The sequence below is a fragment of the Bactrocera tryoni genome, chromosome 4 (genome assembly GCF_016617805.1).
Source record: "Bactrocera tryoni isolate S06 chromosome 4, CSIRO_BtryS06_freeze2, whole genome shotgun sequence".
Taxonomy (NCBI): domain Eukaryota; kingdom Metazoa; phylum Arthropoda; class Insecta; order Diptera; family Tephritidae; genus Bactrocera; species Bactrocera tryoni.
The window spans coordinates 72,951,110-72,974,336 of NC_052502.1; the positions used below are offsets into that span (position 1 = coordinate 72,951,110).

A 23,227-nucleotide genomic window follows, 5' to 3' on the forward strand; every position below is an offset into this window, starting at 1 on the left:
TTGTGGAGGGCGCCGACTATGAGCGGCCACTGAAGTTATGTGTTTAAAGAGCGGAAATTTATAGTTATGCTATTTGGTAAAACCAAATGCGCATACATATGCATATATTATTATATTTGATTTTTTTTTTGTTTTTTTTGGCATACATGTATATTAATTTTTAGTAATAATTATTTTTTCGATAATATTTTCTTAATTTATTATTTTAAAAATGATTTAGAAAAGTAAAAACGAATATTAATTAGAAAGTACGAGGTAAATAGCTTTTATTTGATACCAATATTGTAAGTCTGTCAGTTTTTTATAGCAGTGTTGCCACTAAAAAATTATTACTTTTTACTTTAAATTGATTCATTTTAATTTTTCGCCTGCATATAATGTATATTGCTGTCCAAAAAAATTTTGAATTCTTTCGATTTGGTTTGCATAACTGTATTATGAATTTTAGAACTAATTAAAATGTTTTAAGATTATTTTGTTTTTCAAAAATTTATTAAAAATTACACCTAAATAATAGCTTTTATATGACACCCAAAATTTGAAGAGTTGCCACTAAAAACATTGTTATTAGTTTAAATTCATTCAATTTTATATTCTATCCTTTATATAAATTTGATTTTTTGAAAAATATATTTTTTATTAACTAAAAAAACGCTTAAAGAAACTAAAAAAGGCTTAAAATAATATTTTTTCGTAGTTTATTACTTTACAAATGCTTGATATGTAACATTAAAGTTTTTTCTTTTTCTGAAATTAACTTGAAAATACTCCTAAATAAAAGCTTTTATATGACACCCAAAATTTGAAATTTTTTTATAGCAGAGTTGCCACTAAAAAAATAGTGTTAGTTTAAATTGATCTAATTTTATTTTCTATCCTTTATATAAATTTGATTTCCTGGAAAAAATATACTTTATAAACTTAAAAAAAACATAAAAAATTAAAAAAAACTGAAAAAATGTATATTTTCTTAATTTATTAGTTTATGCTTGATACATTGCTAAGGCAAAACAGCATCAATTTCTATATACTCATAAATAGGTTTCATTTAATACCCATATTACAAATTTGTTATTTTTTCTCTAGCAGAGTTGCCATTAAGCAATTATTATTTTTAAATAAAATATATTTTTTTACATTCTAAAAGCAATAAAAAATATTCGCCGGCTGCAGATATAGTATATTAAGAAAATATAATATAAATTAGAAAATAATGAATAATAAGAGAATTAAAAAAAAAATAATTAAATTTAAAAAAGTAATAAATGTGCTAAAAAAATAATAACAAGAACTCAATATTCGCATTAATAATAAAAATTACACATACAATTTATTTATGTATATTTGAATATGATTTCCACTTTTCTCAACAGTTGGCAACTCTGGCGTAACATTTTCCCGTTATAAAAGATGTATTTTTTTATAAAATGCTAAAAAAGCGGAAATATGTTTTCAAATGTGATGCGTTTTTGTGTTTTTTTTTAATGATTAGGTTCGATGCTCTATCCAATCGTTGGCAACACTTTTAAATAACTTTTTTTTTGTGTTGATTAAAAATTTAAATGTGACTTTGAAACGAAAATAACAATATTTATATGCTGTTAAATATCTTTTTATGAAATATAAAACTGTTAAATATGTGGTAACCTTTTGAAAATAATATTAATTTTTTTAAAATTTTTTTTTTAGTTTTATCAAAAATATGTGTAAAAAATAAAATTTTTTCTGAAATAAAAGAATTTTAATTTTTAGAAAAAATATTATTTTTATATAAAAAAATATTTAGTTTTTAGAAAAGATATTGTTTTTATAAAAAAAAAAAAAATTTGAAAAAAAAATATTTTGTTTACAATTTTTTTTTAAATATTACGAAAAAATTTAACAAAACATTAATTTTAATTGTTCTGTTTATTTTAACAAAATATTTTCACAAAAAAAAAAAATATGTATATATAAAAAACAAAACTTTATTTTTAGCTTTGTTGGCAACCCTATTAATTTAAAAATTTAATTCCTCCCGACTTCTAATCACTTTTTTCATAACATAATTTTACAAAAGTAATTATTTTACATTTTTTGCTTTGATGGCAACCCTATCAATTGGAATATTTTCCTTTATTCTATTATTAAGCATTTATTTGTGTATAAACATATAAATGTGTAGCATCATTCAATTAAATTATCTTCCATTACACAGCCAACAAATGCTAGGCGCAAATAAGTCAAAGCTCAAATCAATTTTGATTGACATTTGATTGAAATCCAAAAAATTCAAAAAATACTACAAACATTGTTGTGATAAATAACAAAAACCACAATTCTAAACTGAAGTGAAATGAAAATACGATTTTGAATTATGTGGCATTTAAGGCTACACTTCAAAATAGACGATTATTGGAAATATGAAAAGTGACTCAAAAATAAATAAATGAAAATTGAAAATTATAAAATGAAGAATAAAAAAAAGCATTTAACAGAAATATTGCTTTAATTTTATTTGTTGATTTTATTATCTGTTTCTTTAATTTTTTAAAAACTTTCCTTGATACTTTACTTCTACTAAAAAATTCCACCATTCTTCCACCGAATGACCCTTTGTATGATTGTATATGCGCTGCGCCGTCTTTATACTTCTTGGCTCGCTTTACATTACAACTTTTGTGTGGAAAATTGCAATTTTCTTAAGAGCCTCCTCTTCATACTTGAGTGGCGCACTACTCGTTTTGCTCACCACACTCGCATAACCTAACCTATAAAGCACTTCCTCTTGAAATTTATGGATTTCTGCAATGACTTGTAGTTTTGTTTGCTTTGTGTGTGTGGGTGTGTGCTTGGTTTAAAATTGAGATTTGAGTGCTTCGATAGACTGCCACTTCATATAAGAGATAAATGCGTTTTTTATTATTAAATGCTTTGTTAAGTGTGGTGAATTGTTGTTATTGTTTGGAGCGACTTGATTAATGTAATGAATTGCAGAAGGAAATAAAATTTCAAAATTTTGAAAAATATAAATTAGATAAAAAAAGGTGATTTATGTCACAAATATTTTAAAATGTCATATTATACATTTTTATTTTTCGTTACATAATTAAAAAATCTGTTTCTCATATAAATTATTAATAATTTAAAAGATCGGAAGAGCACACGTAAAAATTAAAATATTTTCTCATAAAAATTAAAAGTTGTTTCTCATGAAAATTATTAAATTAATTAAGTTTTATTTTCACATAAAAATTATTAAATGAAATAAAATTATTTTAAAATTAAAAAAAAAAAATAGAGTAGATAAAAACTTACACTTTTTTATGAGGAAATTATTTTAAATTCATCTAAAAGGTATTTTTGAAAAATTTTGTTTTATATAAAAAAATTAATTTTTCTGAACAATTTAAATTCTTTTAATTTCTTTGGTTGTTAATAGTTCTTAAAAAATTCAAAAATCATAAAAAAGTTTAGTGAAAATAAAAACGTTTTTTATGAGAAAAAATTTTAAATTCATGTAAAAAGCATTTTTTATTAAAAAAAAAATTGAAAAGGCCTAATTTTTCTAAGTACAATTAAAAAAAAAATCATATGGTTTAATTGTAATTATTTTCTCTTAAAAAAATATTATTCTTAGAAAAATTTATGTTCTTCGAAATTCTTTAATCATTATTAATTTTTTCTTTACACAATTTTTTTAAAATTTCTATAAAAAATATGTATATGAAAGCTAAAAATTAAAAAATAAAAAAATAAAGATATTAAAAGTAAGTATAAAATAAGAATAAAAAAATATAACAATATTAAAAAATAAGAATCAAAAAATTTCTATACATTGAAGTAATTAAAATTTTAAAAATTTAGAGTTTAAAATTATTAATTTAGAAATTTTAAGATTTTTAAAATTATTAATTTTGAGATCTTAAATTTTTTAAATTTAAAATTTTCAAAATCTTAAAAGCTTTTATGTTTAATTTTTTTTAATTTCTCATAAATTTTTATTTTTTTTATGTTTAGTTTCAAAACTACTAATTTTGAAATTTTAAGATTTTTTAATTACTAATTTTGAAAATTTTAAATTTTTAAAATCCTAAATACTTTTATGATTTAATTTTTTTTAATTTCTAATGCATTTATTTATTTTTTTTTTTGATATTTTTTTATTTTTATTTTTGATATTTTTTTTATTTTTAATTTTGATATTTTTTTTATTTTTATTTTTGATATTTATTATTTTTTTTTATTTTTATTTATTTTTTATTTTTATTTCGGCAATATGGTATATATAAAATTATTTTGATAACTTGCCATTTTTTTTTTCAAATAAGAAAAGTATGAAACATTTTATGTTTTTAATTAAAAAAAAATATGTTGTTTACAAATTTGAAATTTTCCAACAACAACAACAAAAAATATTAGAGCTTAAAGCTGTTTAGTGTTTTGCACACAAAACTTTGCGACTCTTCTTCCACTTCACTCAAAAAAAGTTATCAGCTCCCAACGCTTGATTTATTATTTTTTAATGATTTTTTTCTCGTTCTTTTGCATATTACTTCCCTGCATTTTTCAGACAACTAACAATGCCACATTGTGTTGCAGTGAAAAAACTACGCGCGCATTGTAAGCCACTGCTTTATGGGAGGGACGGAGTATTGATGGCTTCAGGGAGTTGCAGGGAAAATGTGGTCATTATAGTTCCCTGGACGTTTTTATTGTGCGTGAAATGGGTTTGGTTTGCTTGTTTTGTTATGTTTTTGTTTTGTGCTTTATTTTCTTTCGATACTTTTCTTTTCGCCAGCCGAATTGTATAGACAACGCTGTGATTTATGAATGTTTGTGTATGTGTATGTGCGAATAATGACTGAATATCGCATGTAAGTGTCACAAAAAAATTAACAAAAAATATTTGTAGTTCAATGCAAAAATAACTAAAATATTAAAGATTTCAATCACAGCAGTTGTTTGCTATGGTTTGAGTGCAACGAAGCGAAGCGGTAGATAAAATGGTTAAGTGCTCATAAGCTCAATTTAATCCAAGATTTTTTTTCGAAATACAAATTTTTTTCGAGCAAAAGTCATCGACATAATTCACATTTTTTTTTCAAAATTATGATTATTTTTTTTATTTAAAATTTCATTTATCAGGAAAAATTATTTTTTTGAGTAAAAAAATTTTGAAATTTAATTTGAAAATTTCATCTAAATTAAATTCTTCATATAATTTTTTTTATATAAAATACGTTTTTAATACAATTGAATGTTTCTGCACTTCATTCACCTTGAATCCTTAAACCACTTGCTTACTTAAGTGCACACACCTGCATATGTTGCTATGTGGCAGCCTCTAAATAATCGCAAAAGGTGTGCAGGGAGGGATGATAGCGAGAGTTTCATTGATTTCGAAAAATCTGGAGACCTATTGACATCGTATATGATGCACCTACACGCAATCATAGTAAAACAAACAGCAAATAGCTTATAGGGTTGCCACACACAGCTTTATGTCTATAATTCGGCGAGTAAATGTGCGCTTGGCTCATGGAACTTTCAAACTTGAAAAATATCCACTGTAATTACCAGCATGTATTCAGTCGCGAATACACTGTTGCCAATTTTCGTTGTATGAAAATTGAGTGTGGAGACTTTAGAAGACATTTCAAAAGGTGGAATTTGTGAGAGTCGATCCGAGTAGAAGTTAATATAACTTAAGAAATATCATACAAGCTGGCTTATTAGTGTTGAAAAGTTTCCTAGACAAGCTATTTTTTTCAGAGAAGTACAAGCAGCGCGCGCGAGTTCCATTGATATTGAAGAAGGTGGCTACGTTGCGAATAGCAACTAGTATTAAATATCCTCACATTTACTTCTTGTAGGGCGGTAAAAGTGCGGACAATACCAATGTGCTAAATTTTAATTGCTTATGGAGCATTCAAAATAGAATTTGCATTGAAATTAGGTAAGGCATGGCCTAGGGAAATATTGCGCTTTGCTAAGCCACGTAACCGTAGGAATATATTGCTAAAATTCTAAAGATAAGCTTAGTGACGCGTCGCGTTCGAGTGAACGCCGAAAGCGCAATGTTAACTGCTTGGCGCCAAACTAAAATTAGCAGTGCTCCTGATACATATCAGCGAGCGTGCGTTACATGATAGCGCTGACAACTAGCAATTACAAAGAACTGTATTAATTAAATTTGCATGCGCTGCAAAGACAAGCGCGCACACATACAAAAGCACGCTCAAGCGCGCATAAATCAATTGAGCGCATTTATTATTTAATAAATAACAATTAAATGTGCAAATATTGTAATATGTATACGTCAATTACATTTTAAATTCAGTCAGTCTTTCGTTTGCAATCGCCCGCTTTGGATATTTATTAAAGCGCCATGATCATTTCACACTTAACACGCGTTGGCATAGTCGCGCTCGTCGCTTTAGTATTGCACCAGTATTACTGTCACTGTCAGACGCACCTAGAGGAGCAGAGTTTTAGCAGAGCTGACTGCAATTTGATCGCAGCGCAGAACGCATGCAATTGCACATATGACGCGAAGTACGAATCAGCGAAAATTTTTTGCCGCAGCGCGGATGAGCGCACTGAAATATGGATATCTATTTATGAAAGGAGCTCTGTGGACATAACTTGCAGACACGCAGGCGATTCCTACGCCGTCATTACTGAGGAATTATTAGCGCGTTTGCCGCGCCTAGGCAGCATAAGCAAAGCCGATTTCTTGGCCATACATGAGTGCGTGCCATTCACGCCGCTGTTAGCGCGTTTGGGGTTAACGCAAAATGAAGTACTACATATTGATGGTCTGGGCAAATTAACGCAATTAACGGCGCAGAGTTTTGGTCACAACAGGAGCTGCTTGCAGAGCGTTGTCGATTTGGAGCTATCAGCGCAACCTGCCGGAGCACAAGCAGGGCAGCGCCTAAATGCTGACATATTCACTGATTTTTCAAATGTGCGCACAGTAAAAATCGACTTAAACATCACACAACTGGACGAGCGCATATTTTTACCGCTTGTCGCTACGCTCAATGATTTTACGTTCCTTGCCAAATTGCGCGAATTTCCCAGCGCCGCTATGTCACCGCTCCACCAGCTCCGTGTGCTGATGTTGATGCGTCATCAATTTGGTGATCGTTTACGTGAAGACGATTTCGCGCCGTTCAGATTATTGGAATATCTTACGTTGCTCAACTGTAACATAACCAAGCTGCCAGCGCGCATCTTTGCATCACTGCCAGCGCTAAGACATCTCACTTTGAACAAAAATGAGCTGCGCGCATTGCCGCCATCACTATTTGTGGCGCAAACGCAACTACAAAGCTTAGATTTGGGCGATAATCAATTAGCCTCACTGTCGCGCACACTGTTTCACCCTGCCACAAAACTAACGAGCTTAACTTTAAGCCGCAATCGCTTTGTTAAGTTAAGCGCGGAAATGTTGCCGCCACTAGGCGCGCTCACATGACTAAGTCTGGACAAAAACATGCTACAAACTATTGCAGCTGATAGTTTTGCGGACGCGAAGCACTTGCAGTTTCTGGAACTCGACAACAATCGGTTGAATTGGTCTAGTGCTGAGTCGTGTGCCGTGCTCGCTGGCATGTCCGGCTTATCTACACTTATCTTACAAAATAACACGCTGCAGCATATATGCGAACCGCTGCTTGCGCCCAATAATACGACCGTCATCAGGATGAGCATTTTGTTGAACATGAATTGGTGCCGGGCCTGGAGCAGGGTACACCCGCCTTTAAGGTGTGCATACATGCGCGCGATTGGTTGGCTGGCGCGTTCATAACCGAGCAAATTATCGACTCCGTGGAGCAGTCGCGGCGCACAATCATCGTTTTGTCGGAGAGTTTCATAGCATCGCATTGGGCGCGCATGGAATTTCGTATGGCGCATCAAAGCGCGCTCAATGAGGGACGTTCGCGCATTATTCTAGTGATCTATGGTGATTTAGTGAATATAGAGTTATTGGATCAGGAGTTACGTACGTATTTAAAGATGAACACCTACTTGATATGGGGTGAGCCATGGTTTTGGGAAAAGTTACGCTATGCCATGCCGCATCCGACGCGCTTTTGGGCGCGTGCAGCGCGTATAGCAGAACCTGACGAGATTCCTCTACAAGATTTTACGCCAAGCGCGTAAACAATGTGCACGCTTTGTTGTGTACTAATATTGCTAAGATTTGTGTTGAGTGCTGATATTTATTCCCAGTCGAAGTGTGTTATATTATGATGAGTGTTTTGAAGTGTGATGGCAAAATGGATTATTTAAATATAGAAAAATATATATCAGCTTGTATAACATTTATATAGCGGGGAAATTTTTGTTGTAGTGCTGCCACATAATTTACACAAAAATGTTTATTTATCAAAGTAACTTTTGTTAGTACTGTTATGTAATATTTTAACGAACATATTAAACGGCCTTATATTTTTATTTATTTTTGATGATTTTTGTTTTCGTAAAATATTTTTCACATTTCCCTCAGAATTACCGTTTAGTTTGAAAATTTAGTACAAAAGCCATACTTTCTATCGTGCATTGAGTAATTTTTTATAAAAAAAAGTTCGACAGTTATATTTTGTGCATAAAATTTGAAGAAGTAATAAAATTTAGAGATGCCACCTTATTTAAAAAAAAAAATTATCAAAAAAAATCTAAGCTGCAAATCTTAAAATTATTTTTTTTACTGCATTATCGCCAGTGGCTTAAAAACAGTGTTGCCACATTTTCCAACCTACACAAAAATTAATTAAATATATTGCTTATTTATAAGAAATATATTTTGATATTTTACCAGCACTTCTTGTGCTAAAAAAATTTCCTATATTTTTTTACTTTAACGGTTAGGTGGCAACGCTATTTCGTAGTTTTCGTATATTAGTTAAACAGAAATCCATTGCTTGTTACTTTATCAGTATTATATTTAAAATTTAAAGGGAAGGGGTGAAAGCCCACAGTGTTGCCATATTGTTTCTAAAAGAACAAAAATGGATTTTCTTGGTTATATAAAACTAAATAATTTTCATATTTGATGCTTTTACAATTTAGTTTTGTAAAAATGTTGATGCATTTGAATATATTAAAACAAAATTACAAAAGAAAAACGAAAACATAATAAAAAAAAATTTTAAATAAAAAAATTTAAAAAAAAATTAGAATAAATAAAAAAAATAAAACAAAAAATTAAAAAAAAAAATTTAATAAAAAAAAATTTAATAATAAAAAATTTAAAATAAAATTGGAATAAATTAAAAAAAAAATAAAATAAAAAAATTAAAAGAAAAATTGCTCTTCCGATCTAATTAAAATAAAATTATAATAAATTAAAAAATTTTTCAATGTTAACAAATTTTCATTTTTGTTGGGATTTTTATAATTATTTTATATTTGAAAATTTTTCAATAATGAAAAATCTTAAAAAATAATATTTTACCAACATTTTCCCTCCTAAAAATACATTTTTTGTTAGAAAAGTTAACGTTGAACAATTCAAAAATTTTCTTTAACTAAAATAAAATTTTTTCTAAAATGTATTTAAACATTGGAAAAATTACTTGGTACTACCAGAATTCTTAATATTTCTCATTAATTATAAATCTGACAAGATTAAAATTTTTCGAAAAGTTTTTGTTTAAAAAATAAAAAATAAAAAATATGACATATTTGAAGGGTTTACGTTTTTTTAAACAAAGTAGTAAGTAAGTAAGTAGTATTCAAAATTTTAATTAAATTTTTTTTTATTTTAATATTTTTTTTCAAAATTTTAAATAATTTTTTTTTTTACTATTAATAACTATTTAATAAAATATAACAAATTTGAGGGGTTTCATTTTTTTTTAATAAAGTATTAAGTTTGCATATCAAACATTTTTAATAAAAAAATAGTAATTATTTTTATTTTAGTATTTTTTTTGCAAAATTTTACATTAATTTAATTATATTTAATTTTAATATTTTATTCCAAAATTAAAATTTTTATTTTAAAAAATTATTGGTTCTATATCAATAATTATTAAATTTTTATATTTCCTATATTTGCGCTGTCATATTGATTTCTGCTTAAATTTGGTTCTCTTCCCTCGAACGGGTGCCATAAACTTTCTCACATTTCCCAGCGATCGCAGCATTCTGCTTTATTGCGGTTTCAAAGGAAACTATAAGTGCATACATACAGTTTACAGATATGTACTTAAATGTAGTGCAACAACAAAAGCAATTATACAGCACACATTCCAATATTACACACACATACACATACTCGCTTGCATTGCAAGGCAACGAATGTACAGTTATTTATCCATATTTTTATGGCTCTTATCAGCAATGCATTTAAATGAACTTCGAGCCGGCATACCAAATGTTTTGAACTATATAAATACACATATGTTTTCAGTACACTTACATATATACATATGTTTGTATGCGTGCGTAAGTATGTATATGTTGTGCCACTGCATTTCCGCGTGCGTGTTTTTGCTCTTCACTTTGCTTTAAACTCTGTTTTGCTGCGTTCTCATGCCACTTTCATGCAGCACTTCATTCCACTTCGCTACACATTCCACACCGAACGGAGCAAAGTTTGCATGCTCATACTATATACGAAGTTTTTGCACACAGGGTTGTATTTTTAAGCGAAATGGAAATTTTTCAAATATTTATTTTAAATTTTGTGGAGAAACGTGGTTGAAAATAATAACCTCCTTTAGACATTGCTAATGCCGGCCAAGTATTATTTTTATTTACACTTGATAAAAATTAAAAAAAAAATTGTATTATTAAAAAAATTTTGAAATTAAAAAATAATAATTTTTAAAAATATTTTGAATATTTAATAAACCTTTTTAAATTATTTTGAATATTAGCTAAAAAAACTTATAAAAAGAAACCCAATATAATAAATTAAAATGAAAATTAGAAATTAAAAAAAAAAAAAAAAATCGAAAGTTTAATAAAAAATTTTTGAAAATTTTATTAAAAAAAAGTTTTTAAAAAAAATTTTAAAAATTCAATAGAAAAAATTATTAATAAATTTAATTTTAAATAATTTAATTTTAATAAATAACTAAAATTTCAAAAATTTAATGAAAATAAATTATAAAATTTAATAAATTTAATTTATAAACTAAAATTATTAATGAAAAAAATTTGAATATATAATTTGAAAGTTTTGTAAACATTTGATAACAAATTTAAAAAGTCAATCAACAAATTTAAATTTTGTACTTAATTTTTATTTACAACATTTCGTAGTCAGACTTGCCACCTAGCTTGTTAAAAAGAACTTATTACTTCTCTTAATAAATTCCATTCTAGCTTACATGTGCATTTATTATCAATTAATTTAAACAAATTTTAAAATAAAGTGGAGGTAGTTGCCAGATGTTTACTTTATATAATAATTTTTATATAATAATTTTTTTTTACAAATTTTTTTTTGGCGTTGCTGGACAGCCATGGTATTTTAATAATAATAAAATAGATTTTAAATTTAAGTTGGGGTTGCCACACATTTTCAGTAAATTAAACTGTTTGCTAAAATCCAAACAATTTTGAGAAATTTTTTTTTTAATTTAAACAAATTTAAAAAAAGTGGACGTAGTTGTTTACTTTATATAATAAAATTATTTTTATTTTCAGAAATAATTTTTTGCGTTGTTTGACAGTCATAGTTTTTTAATACTAATAAAATAGATTATAAATTCTAGTTGGGGCTGCCACACATTTTCGGTAAATGAAACTGTTCGCTAATAACCAAACATTTTTGGCATACGTATTAATAATACTTTTCATACGAAAATTTGTTTAATTGAAAAAAATTTTAAAAGAAAGTTGGACCTAGTTGCCAGATGTTTACTTTATATAATAATTTTTTTTTCATATTATTTTTGCGTTATTTGGTAGTCTTAGTTATTTAGTAATAGTTTATAATAATTTATTAAAATAATATATTAAAAATTTAGTTTGCGCTGCCACATATTTTCAGTAAATGAAACTTTTTTTAATATCCAAACCTTTTTGGCATGAATATATAAATACTTTTAAAACAAAAATTGTGTGGTGCCACATATTCGAAAATTTTTATAAAAATTTACACGCAGTTGCCATATTTTATTCTATATTTTTATATTGTTTATATAATATTATTGCAATTTGCAGCATCAAAATCATTCATTCCGGTAATCGATTGCGATCTTTTATTTTATAAATCTAATATCTTTAAAAATTTAAAATGGCGTTGCCACCTGTTTATTATATTGTAAATTCCAATATATCTCTAAATGTGGTTTTTTTCTAATATGCATATATATATATAATTGGAAAAATTTTAAGTAAATATTCAAATCAGGTTGCCATATGAAATTCATAACTAAAAAATATTCGAATGAGGTTGTCATACAATATTCATTATTAAAAAATAATAGGCTTGTCAATTTTTTTAATTAATTATTTGTATTGGAAAGAAATGTTCGAAAATATTTAAAAAGCGTTGCCACATAATTTTTATTAAAAAAAAATCTATCGTATCTAAATTTATATATGCATATATTACAAACTATCAGGCATGCTAGCCTACATTTTACACTTTCTCTGTTTTCTTTCTCATTGTTGTTGTTGTTAGAAAACAATGTTTTGACCAAAATGCACTTGTTTTCGAAAACTTCTCAGCAAATACTTAAAAAGTTAAACATATCTGCCATTAGTACTTGTCTGCGCTTCGTCGCTGATGTTTTCTCTGTCGTTCTTAAGGTTGTGTGTGTGTGAAGGATATTTGTAATAGCAAATTTACGCTTGTCGCCTGCCGATTGCAAGCAATTGAAGTTTTGTGTTTTGCGGTTTGGCAATTGAATAGAGTCGCCACTGCCAATGAAGTTGTGGTCAATGTAAACATGTGTAGCTGGTGAATATATTGCAGGATTGTATTGTTGTCCCGAAAGTTTTCTTGTTCTGAAAAATCTGGAAATTCTACATTATTGGCTACGATTTTCTATTCATTGTTAAAAAAACTGATTTCATTCTTGAAACTTAAACAAAAAAATATTTTTATAAAGACGAAAATTTTTTATAAAGAAATTTTTGGATAAAAAAAATTTGGCTATTTCATGTATTTTAGATAGAAAAAGTTGTCTATAAAATTTAAATTAAAAAAAATATATTTTTTTTGATAAAAAAATTCATATTTAACGGAAATTTTTTTTGTAAATATACAAAATATAAATTTAATATATTATATTATAATACTTTTTAAAGCGTAATTCATCCCCTGAATCTTATTGATTTAAACAACTCATACGAATTTTGTACAATTGACCTCTGTAACGGGAGTTCAACTAGACTTCAGCTACGCTAAATAGCTTCAGTGGCTATTGCCTAAGCTCACGCTCAGTACACGCGCACTCATATGCACCACATGTCATATTTATAGACGTATATATGTATGTATGTGTAGGTGTATATATGAATTTGGCTGACTGTTTTATTTTGATTGCCCACACTGGCAGCGCTTTGTTTAAATTTCATTCATTTTGATTGGATTAAATTCCGTTCTAAATTGTTTTGATTCAATTAGTTTGTGAATTGTTTGGCAGCTGCGTTTGTCTACTAGTATGTCACGAATTATACAATCAGCGCCATGTATGTGTGTAAATATGCGTGTGTGCGATGCGGCTGTGCTCGGCAATTTTCCACTCGCTTATGAGTGGTTTAATTTGTCAGCCTTTCGCTGGAACCTACGCAGCAAACTCTCGCTTTATAAACATGACAAATGTGTAGTGGCGTAAAAATGATGCGCACAGGAGAAGCCAGCGCGAAATATTTGCTGTAGTGTGCTATGGTATGTGTGTTTTATACCTCAGTGGAGCTAATGTAAGTGATCGATTCGATTCATTTCTATTAGTTACTTATGTTTTTTAGCCTATTTAGTACCTTAGCAGAGCTGCTAGACGTCATCGATTCGCCATTTCTCTGCTCGTTCTATTTGTTAGCGCTACACCGCGAGTGCTGCCATTATGTTTGAACAGTTGGTACAGTTTCTTCGACTCACTACTCGCCAAAGTACTGTGAATCGAACACACAGTTGTGACAAATGGGCTCATAAACTCATAAGCTTCGGCTGCAACTATGGACTTGAATTTTCTACGGGGTGCGAAATCAAGTAAAATTGGCCGGAATTTAATTAAAATTATGGTAATGAAGGTTGTAAATGGCTAGTTATTCTATTTGAGTGAAACTGTGACTAAAGCTGAAATATTTATGACAAAAGAAAAAATCTAAAAACAAATATTTGCTATCAAAGTTATTCTTTTATGTAAAAATAATATAACTTTTTTCTGCAAAAATTTTTTTAAATTCGATATATACACTTTTTATCAAAAAAATATATTCAAAAATACTATTAAATATTATTCAAAAATATATTTTGTATCTAAATTGATTTTTCAAAACATATTTTTTTATTGAAAATTTTTTTGTATATTATATTGATTTTCCAAAACATATTTTTTATTTAAATTTTTTTATTTAATTTTTTAACTAAAAAATATTTTATTTCAAAATTTTGTTTTATCGCCAAAAAATAGATATATTTTTTATCAACAATTTTTTTCAATGTAAAAATACAAATTTTGTTTTTTAAAAAATATTAATTATTTTTTTTAATTTAGTATCATCTAAATCAATTTTACTTTTATCTAAACAAAAAAAATACTTTTTACCTAATTTTTTTTTAATATTAATGCTTTTTTTTAACAATTTTCGCAGAAAATATAAAACTATAAAACAATTAAAAAATATATATTTTTTTATCCAGACATATTTTTTTTCTACAAAAATACATATTTTAATTAATTTTCTTTTATCTAAAAATATATATTTTTTAAAGAAATTATTTTAGTAAAATTTAAATTTTTTATCCAAATTTTGTTTTTTATGTTATTTTATTAAAAAAATATTTTTTTACACGTTTTTCTTCAATTTAAAAATAAAAATATTTTTATCTAAAAAATATTTATTTCATATCAATATTATTATTTCAATTTTACTTAAATCGAAAAAAAATATTTTTTAAGTAAATGTTTTTTTTGTAAAATATGAAATAAAATAAAATATTTTTTTAAAAAATTTCGCAAAAAATACATATATATTTTTTATCAATATTTTCTTCTATCTAAAAATCAGATTTTTTAACAAAATTTTTCTTTGGCTATATATAATATATAATATACATATATAAATATATAATATATATAAATATATAATATATTAAGCTGAAGAAGAATTTAAAAGAATTAAGAATTTGTCCTTAAAATTTCTTCGTTCTTGAACTCTCAAATTTGTATTTGAAAACTAAATAAATATAACTTTTTTATGTTGCAACTAAGACCACGAATTCTCTCAACATATCTTAAAAACCTAGTTTTGATAAAGCTGTGAGCCTAAAGACCTCAGCTGAAAGTAAAGTAGTCTTAACTTCCAAAGAAAAATTGTATACACGAAGCTCACCTCAAAATTTACCTTAGACCACCTAGTACACAAATTAAGTCGGAGCACAGCTCATAATTTTCTAAACAGTGGTCAAATTAGACCTAGAGTTTTGTCGACCATTTTGTTGCAAGTTGAATTTATTTGCCTACACTTCTTCCAGAATGGCCTTTCAATATTTTGTGTGAGCTTTTTTCTCTTATTTTTGAACTTGATTGCTCGTCATACTTTACAGGTGGTAGAAAGCACGTCTTCATCGTCTAAGACGGATTCTGTAGTATATTTATAGTATAAATATTATTTTAACCTCTATGAATCTCAAGCTGTGAAGTCCTTAGATGTTCTCAGTAACTATTAGACAGCTCACTATTATCATATGACATAAAAGATCTTTAAAGTAGCTTCTCCTTACCATTTTTAATAGGCTTTGGCAAATTTGGGCTGAAGATATGTGCCATCTCGCATTAATTTTTCGAAGAAATCTTTCCGCTGCGTTTTGAGGTTATATTTTAGCAATTTCAGTTTACCATAAATATCGATTTTTCAAAAATTTCTGACAGCACACAGTACTTTTCAGCGTAAAATAAAATTTGAAATTTATTTATAAGCAAATTTCCTGAAACTGACACACACACAAATTACTCCTTCCTGTCATTAACATTTTACGAGTCCCTTTGCTTGGGCGATAACCAGTGAACGTGACTGACGGACATACGTACGCTGAGTGGCTTTCTTTTTGTTTGTATATATGTATGTATGTATGTGCATGCTTCCTCCTGTGAATGGCATGCAATTTTTGCATTTCTAGGCCAACGCCAACGGATTCTTGTTAGTTTAGATTTATTTATTTTTTCCAAGTTTTCTAAGTGTCTAAGTGCCTTACGCTTATATAGAGATGTATATACATATGTATACTCTTGACAGGCTATAAGTTCGTGCTCGCTTGCCGAATGCAACGCTGAGTGCAACTTTGTGTGTGAGCGACGAAGCTGTCCAACTCGGTGCTGGGAAAGGCAGGAAAGCGAAACGAAATGTAAAAAATTGCAATTTTCAATGTGCCAATTATGAATTGTGGAAATTAAAAATGAAAAATAAACAAAGAAATAAATTGAGTGAAATTGAAGAGTGAAGAGTGAAGAGAGGGAAAGCGAAACGGAAAGATAGGAAATAGTAAATTTGTAGAAGGAAAAATCCGAGAGTCTTAGGAGTTTAGTGCAAATAGAATGTAATATAAATAACTTAGTTGGAAACTAGGTCGTGCGATTTGCCACATAAAGTGGGTAACGGGAGAAAGGCATCTGATGATTAAATTTGATAATTTTGTACAACTCTGTATTTACTCATTTACTTCAAGACTTCATGGCTATAGGCAGTAAATTTGCAGCAAATGTCAAGGTGCAAAAAATGCCAATGTGAACAAAGGAATTTTAATGAATATTGAAGAAAAGAGAAAAAATGGTGTGCAAATAGATGCCAAGTAGTATTATTAAAAAATAAAAACCGGATATTCATTAGTTTTTTAAATAAAAAATTTAGAATCAATAAAAGTGGTGACAGATTTAATAAAGAGTTATTTTATTAATACAGAATAAAAATTTTAATAATGTTTAAAAAAATTTTAATTTTAACAGATTTTTGGTTAAAAAAATTGATAAATTTAAATAACAATAAAAAAAATCGAAACAATTTAAAAAAAAATTTGGAAAATATTTTTTTAAAAATTAAAAATGTTTTTGTTAACAAAAAATTATTTAAATTAAAAATAATACGTAAATAATATGAAAAATGTTTTTTTGAAAAACGTTTCTATCATTGGAAAACAAGATAAATTGAAATAACAATAAAAATAAATCGAAACAATTTAAAAAAAAATTTAATATTTTTTATAATTAATTTTTTTTTTTAATATTTTTTTTAATTAACAATTTTTTTTAAATTATTTAAATTAAAAATAATATATAAATGATATGAAAAATGTTTTTTTTCGAAAATCTAAAAATTTTCAACAGTTTACAACATTTTGGGTACAAAAACAAGTTAAGATGAATTGTAAATAAAATAAATTCAAAGAAAAATATAGAAATTTTGAGAAAAAAATTAATAAAAATTATTGGCAACTTAGAATTAAATTAATTTTAAACGGTAAATAAAAGAACGAATATGTGATATTTTGAAACATTTTTAAAATAATTTTTATAATTAAAAAAAAAATACTACGAATAATAAAATTAAAAATAAAAATCGATTTTTCAAAATTCATAATTTTAAAAAAGTTATAACAATATTAAACATTAAAATCGTTAAAATTAATAAAAATTGTTTAAAAACATTTTTTAAATAATTTTTTTTTATTATTTATTTTTTAATAATTTATCAAGTATGAAAAAAAAGGTTCAAGCCTGTTGACATATTTTTGGTTTGTCATTATTTAAAAATTAATAATTTCAAACATTTTGAAATATTTTTGATTTTCGAAAACACAAAATATTTTTTTAATTCAAATTATTATAAATTAAATTGGTTCTAAAAAGTTAATTACCAATATAGCTTTAAATAGTAAAAAATTAACTTTTTTTCTCTACAACCATAAAATAATAAATAATAATAAAAGAAATAAAAAAAATATAAAAATAAATAATAATAAAAAAAAATTAAAAAAAAAATAAAAAAAAAAAAAAATTAAAAAATAAATAATAATAAAAAATAAAATTAAATTAGAAATGAAAATGAATTTTTCAAAAATTTAAAAATTTTTTTTGAAAATTTTCAATTATTTTTATTTTTAACTTAAAAATTTTGATGTTTAAATTTTCTTCTTTTAATTTTCCGACACAAAAAAAGAATATATTTATTTTTATACTACCAAAATAATTTTTAATTTCCAAAATCAAGAATAATGAAAACATAGTTTGCCAGGCTATCAGCTTTTCTTTGTCAAAACTCCGCTCAGACAGCTTTCCAAACATTTTTTTTGTTTTTATTATTTTCCACTATATTTCTTCCCCTTCAACACATAACGGTGCACTGTTTTGACATATTATTTACAAAGAATCACTGGGAATGCAAGAAAAAGAGCGCAAAAAGGCAACACTACCTGCAGTTGCAAAACATTTTGTAGAAAACCCGAAGGTGTGTTGCAGCAGCCAGCAACTGTAATTGAAACCGTAGCGCTTGTTAGCATTTAAATATCAAATTAACGAAGATTAAGTAAAAATTGGCATAATAAAAAAGTAGAACGCTAACAGGGCACGTTTAAAGTAAGCGAGTTGTGCAAAACAAATATATGTAAAGTGGTAAATTGCAGCTGCTGGTGACAGGCTTTGTGTGTCTAAGAAGCAGCATTCATGATATTGGAGACAGCCGAGAGCTAGTGATGCTCCAGCAAATGCAACAAAGCTGAAGTTGCGCGAAAAAAAGTTCGGACTGAGCGTTTTTTTTTTTAACTGGCATGCAGTCATCCAGCCAAATAGTTATTAAAGTCTACAGGTATGCGATTAAAAGTATGCACTTCGCGATCGCCACAAATAAATACAACAAAAACGCCAATGCGACGCGCAACAAAGTCAGCTTGTAGCGCTTGATATAGAATAAAATGCATTAAAAACGCAAAAACGCAAAAAATCTGCTTGCCACAAAAACTTGTCAATGCTATTAACAAGCAATCACGATAAAAGGAGTTGCCAAACCGGTTATATTTTTTATTAACTTTGATGACTAATTGACAGCTCTGGCACGTCGCTGAGGATCTGCCACAGTAGTGGCGCCGCGAAATAGTAAATTCCTATCAACTTTTAGTGCGGGCATAAACTGAGTGCATGAAAGTGTGCAAAAAAAAAGTGATAGGAAAATATTTTGCTTCTTATAATCACTGTCGAGCTGTCGCAGGAAGACATGAAAATGCAACTGTGAGTTTAATAGTTTTATGAGCTCGCAAATAGGTGAAGTGGCTATGCTCTATCTAACTATTTCCAATAAACAAGCGAGCGGGAATGTAAAATTTAAAATAAATATATGAAGCGAAACTTTCGAAACAACTAGTAAAATGTTGCAAGGTTACCATATAAAAAAAAATATAAAAAAAATTAAAAAAAAAATATTTAAAAAAATTAAAAAAAAATTAAAAAAAAATTAAAAAAAATTAAAAAATTAAAAAAATTAAAAAAAATTAAAAAAATTAAAAAAAAAAATAAAAATTTAAGAAAAAATTATTTAAAAAAAATTAAAAAAAGTAAAAAAATCCTTTATCGGAAATCAAATTTTGGGTATTATAATTTCTGAGAAAATCAAAATATGACAATGCTTATCGAATAAATTTTTAGTTTTGATCACAATATCAAAAGAACTGCATCGTTGTTTCATAACATATCGACCTTTTCCTTATTTTTGACAATAAAATGAAATGAACGCACCAGAGTTTCGTAAATTTCCACCTACCAATGGAAACTTGTCTAAAATTTAACGATTTGGACCTCGAGGTAAGGAAGTAATAGTGTTGTGTGATTTTCTAAAGCCCAGTTAAGTCAATGAGTCCTAAAATAGCTAACAAAAGTCAAAGAACCTAGAAAATATTTAGGGCTAGGAGGCGGGAAGAAGCATATATATTCAAAAATAAAAACAGTTCGGTGTAGATTGAGTTATTATTCTTCTCCCTTACCTCTTCTTCATTCCCGTCTAAAGGCTATTGTAACTAGGAAGTTGCAATTGAAAACTAAACTAAATGTAGTCTCATCTATTTAGTTTTATTTCAAACTAGTTCGGGATATCGCTATATCTATATTTTTATTGTTTAACTTCTTATCTCCTTGATTCTTATAGCAGAGAATGTTGCTACTTTTTGTATGAAAATATATTCCCAGATCAAAGCTTCATATGTAAGAATTGGTCTAATCATAGCCGTATCCATCCACATGAATATATTCCGATTTGGTCCACAGTTCCATAATTATTATTTTTTGCTTTTGGAAATTAAAAATCAAAAAATTAAAAAAAAAAAAAATGCGGCAACCCCAGCAGTTGCTGATTTTATTTAAATATTTCAAGTTTTTATTAAAAGCAAAGTTTTAAGCATGAAAAATATAAAAATTTCAATAACCTCAAAAACGCGTTAGTGGGTTTTAACAGTTATAAATTATAACTTCGGGTTATAAAAGTAGTTATGGGGTCATGAATTATTTCTTTTATGAGCATGTACGCTAAGCGTGTCAACCTCTGCTACCCACACGTGCTTCAAATTTATTGTTTTATTTTTCAAAATTACAAATCGGTCGCTGGAAAATATATTACGGCAGTAATATTAAAATTGGGCATAAATATTTAATGAAATTGACTGCACTAAAGCAGCCAGAATGCAATAAAAGACGGTAATAATATAACAGAATGAAGAAAATATGAAAAATATGCCAAAGCAGTGAAAGCACAGTTGATTTTTTTTATTTGACTATTTTACATTTTTTTTGTATAATTTTGGTTTTTATTTCTTTATATGATATTTTATTTTTTTTATTTAGTTTTTATTTTTTTAGTATATTTTTAATTTTTTTGTATAATTTTGGTTTTTATATCTTTATATGATTTTTAATTTTTTTAATAAATTTTTTTTGTCTAAAAATGATTTTTTATTTTTTTGTAACTTTATTTTTAGTTTTTGTATTATTATTATTATTGTTTTTTGTTCCTTTATATGATTTTTTTATTTTTTTATATATTTTTTATTGTATTTTTATTTTTTTAGTATATTTGTTAACATAATTTTTTTTTCTAAAAAATTTTTTTTTATATATTTTTTTTTCTAAAAATTATTTCTTATTTTTTTTTAAATTTTTTTATATTTTTTTTATTTTTTTTTTTTTAATTTTTATATTATTATTATTATTTTGTTTTTTTGTTTAATTTTCCAATGTCCGCCAGTAATTCTTCCGCTCCCTTTATTTATTCACTCACGCACATAAATATTAAATTTGTTCACCTTTAACCCATCACTGACGCACATTATACACACACACACATACATGCATGGCACACACAAGACATAAATGCCCAACAAATCTACACAACTTCCTTTTCAACTATTTCCGTATGCGGCAAATCTTTGACGCTGCCACACCTGGCACGCACGTGACCTCAAAGTGTAAGGAAAACAAGCGGAAGAATTAAATATAGCAGCCGGCAGCAGGCAGCAGAGTGGGGAAAAGTCAAGCGTACAATAAAATCTATGCTAAAAATATATGTGGACACAAATAGGAAAGTGTGGATGGCAAATGTGTAGGTAGCACATAGCGCGTACACTGTAGAACTGTAGAGCGCAGCTGGCGCAAGCATAGCGTTGCCAACTGCATGCAAATGCCATATATACATACATTGTTGCTGGCAGTCAAGGTAGGCAGGCAGCGTGTTGAAATTTGTACGGAATTTTCTTCATGCGCATTTTCTTAGCTGCTAGTCGCGTCCGGCTTCTTATTGCATGCCATATATGTATACTGCTAATTCAAAAATACATACATATATACATAAATATATATTATGTTTGTAAGCCCATATTTGCCACTATAAATGCGAATATATGCAAATCACGTGACAATTGTACTTTAATACTAAATTCAAATTGAGTTTCAATTACACGTAAACTCGCTTTTCTTATGGCCTCACCGCTGGCCCGACGCCTTACACTTCGCTGCACTTCTAAATAGTTACATAAATGCATGGACATTCAGTGGGGTTTCCTTTTTGTGTCGCACGTACGGGCTTTTTGCTCATAAAGGCGTCTTCATAAAAAAATCACTAATTTATGCATTGAAATGTGCAATGGAGCGGAAGTAATTTTCCGCATTTTTCTTTGTAAACTTCACCAAGGACTCAAAGTGTGCGATTGTTGGTGTTTTATATGCACAATTTCTTCAAAAAGTAAGAGATACTTAGCGAAAAAATCAACAAACTTATATATTTTGATATTATTGTAGAGAATAGTAGACCTTCAGTGGTGTAAACGAAGCACTATGCTTTTTTCATATGAAGTTAAGGAGATACCTTTTTTAGCATTATTCAAGTCAAGCGATGTCAAAAGATCTTCAAAAAAAGCAATATGATATAATTACATAGATCAACTAAGGGTGTGTTTACACAGTCCAGAGCTTGAGCCAATTCATTTTCCTTTTTTATTTGTTATTTTGAAATAATTTGTCAATTTTATTTTTTGTTTGTAACACCAATTAATCATATAATACAATCAGAGCTCTGTAAAATAATCTTAAAGCTACAAAAAAAATTAATTGTAGAAAGTCATATAGTATTATCTACGTGTAAACTGACCTTAAGGCCAAAATTAATTTAGACAATAATGTACACAATTTCATTTAATCCTTTAATACTTATCCAACAGTTTTATAGAAATGTGTAATCATTACCTAAAAATTACAGATTGTAAACACACCTTATGCCTGAAGCAAATTAAAAATTTTAGAAAAGTAGAAAATAATATCAAAAGTCAAAATTTAGTCTCGATTGTTAATGTAAATTCTCTAAAAATGGTCTAAATTGTACTTACTTCTAAGCAAGAACATTTTAAGTTGATAAACCCTGAGACCCATATAATTCTATTGCTAAAACTGTGTCAGAGTAGTTTCTGTAGAAAAAATGCAACCATGCATTTAAAATCTTCACAGCATCACCGCATTATTCAGCCTATTGCAGCAACTTTCGCAGAATTCGCACAACCTACGCACGAAGTGCAACAGGAAGT

The 23,227-nt window shown here is 27.2% G+C and overlaps 2 protein-coding genes across 2 annotated transcripts in view; one reads left to right on the top strand and one right to left on the bottom strand.

Moving 5' to 3' along the window:
- The window catches only part of LOC120776124, a 169,192-nt gene that overhangs the window by 89,860 nt on the left and 56,105 nt on the right, over nucleotides 1-23,227 (bottom strand). The window lies entirely within an intron of this gene.
- LOC120776127 (protein toll-like) lies at nucleotides 6,341-7,766 on the top strand. Its single transcript, XM_040106657.1, has one exon. The coding sequence runs from the start codon at nucleotides 6,371-6,373 to the stop codon at nucleotides 7,463-7,465; it is 1,095 nt and encodes a 364-aa protein (XP_039962591.1). The 5' UTR covers nucleotides 6,341-6,370; the 3' UTR covers nucleotides 7,466-7,766.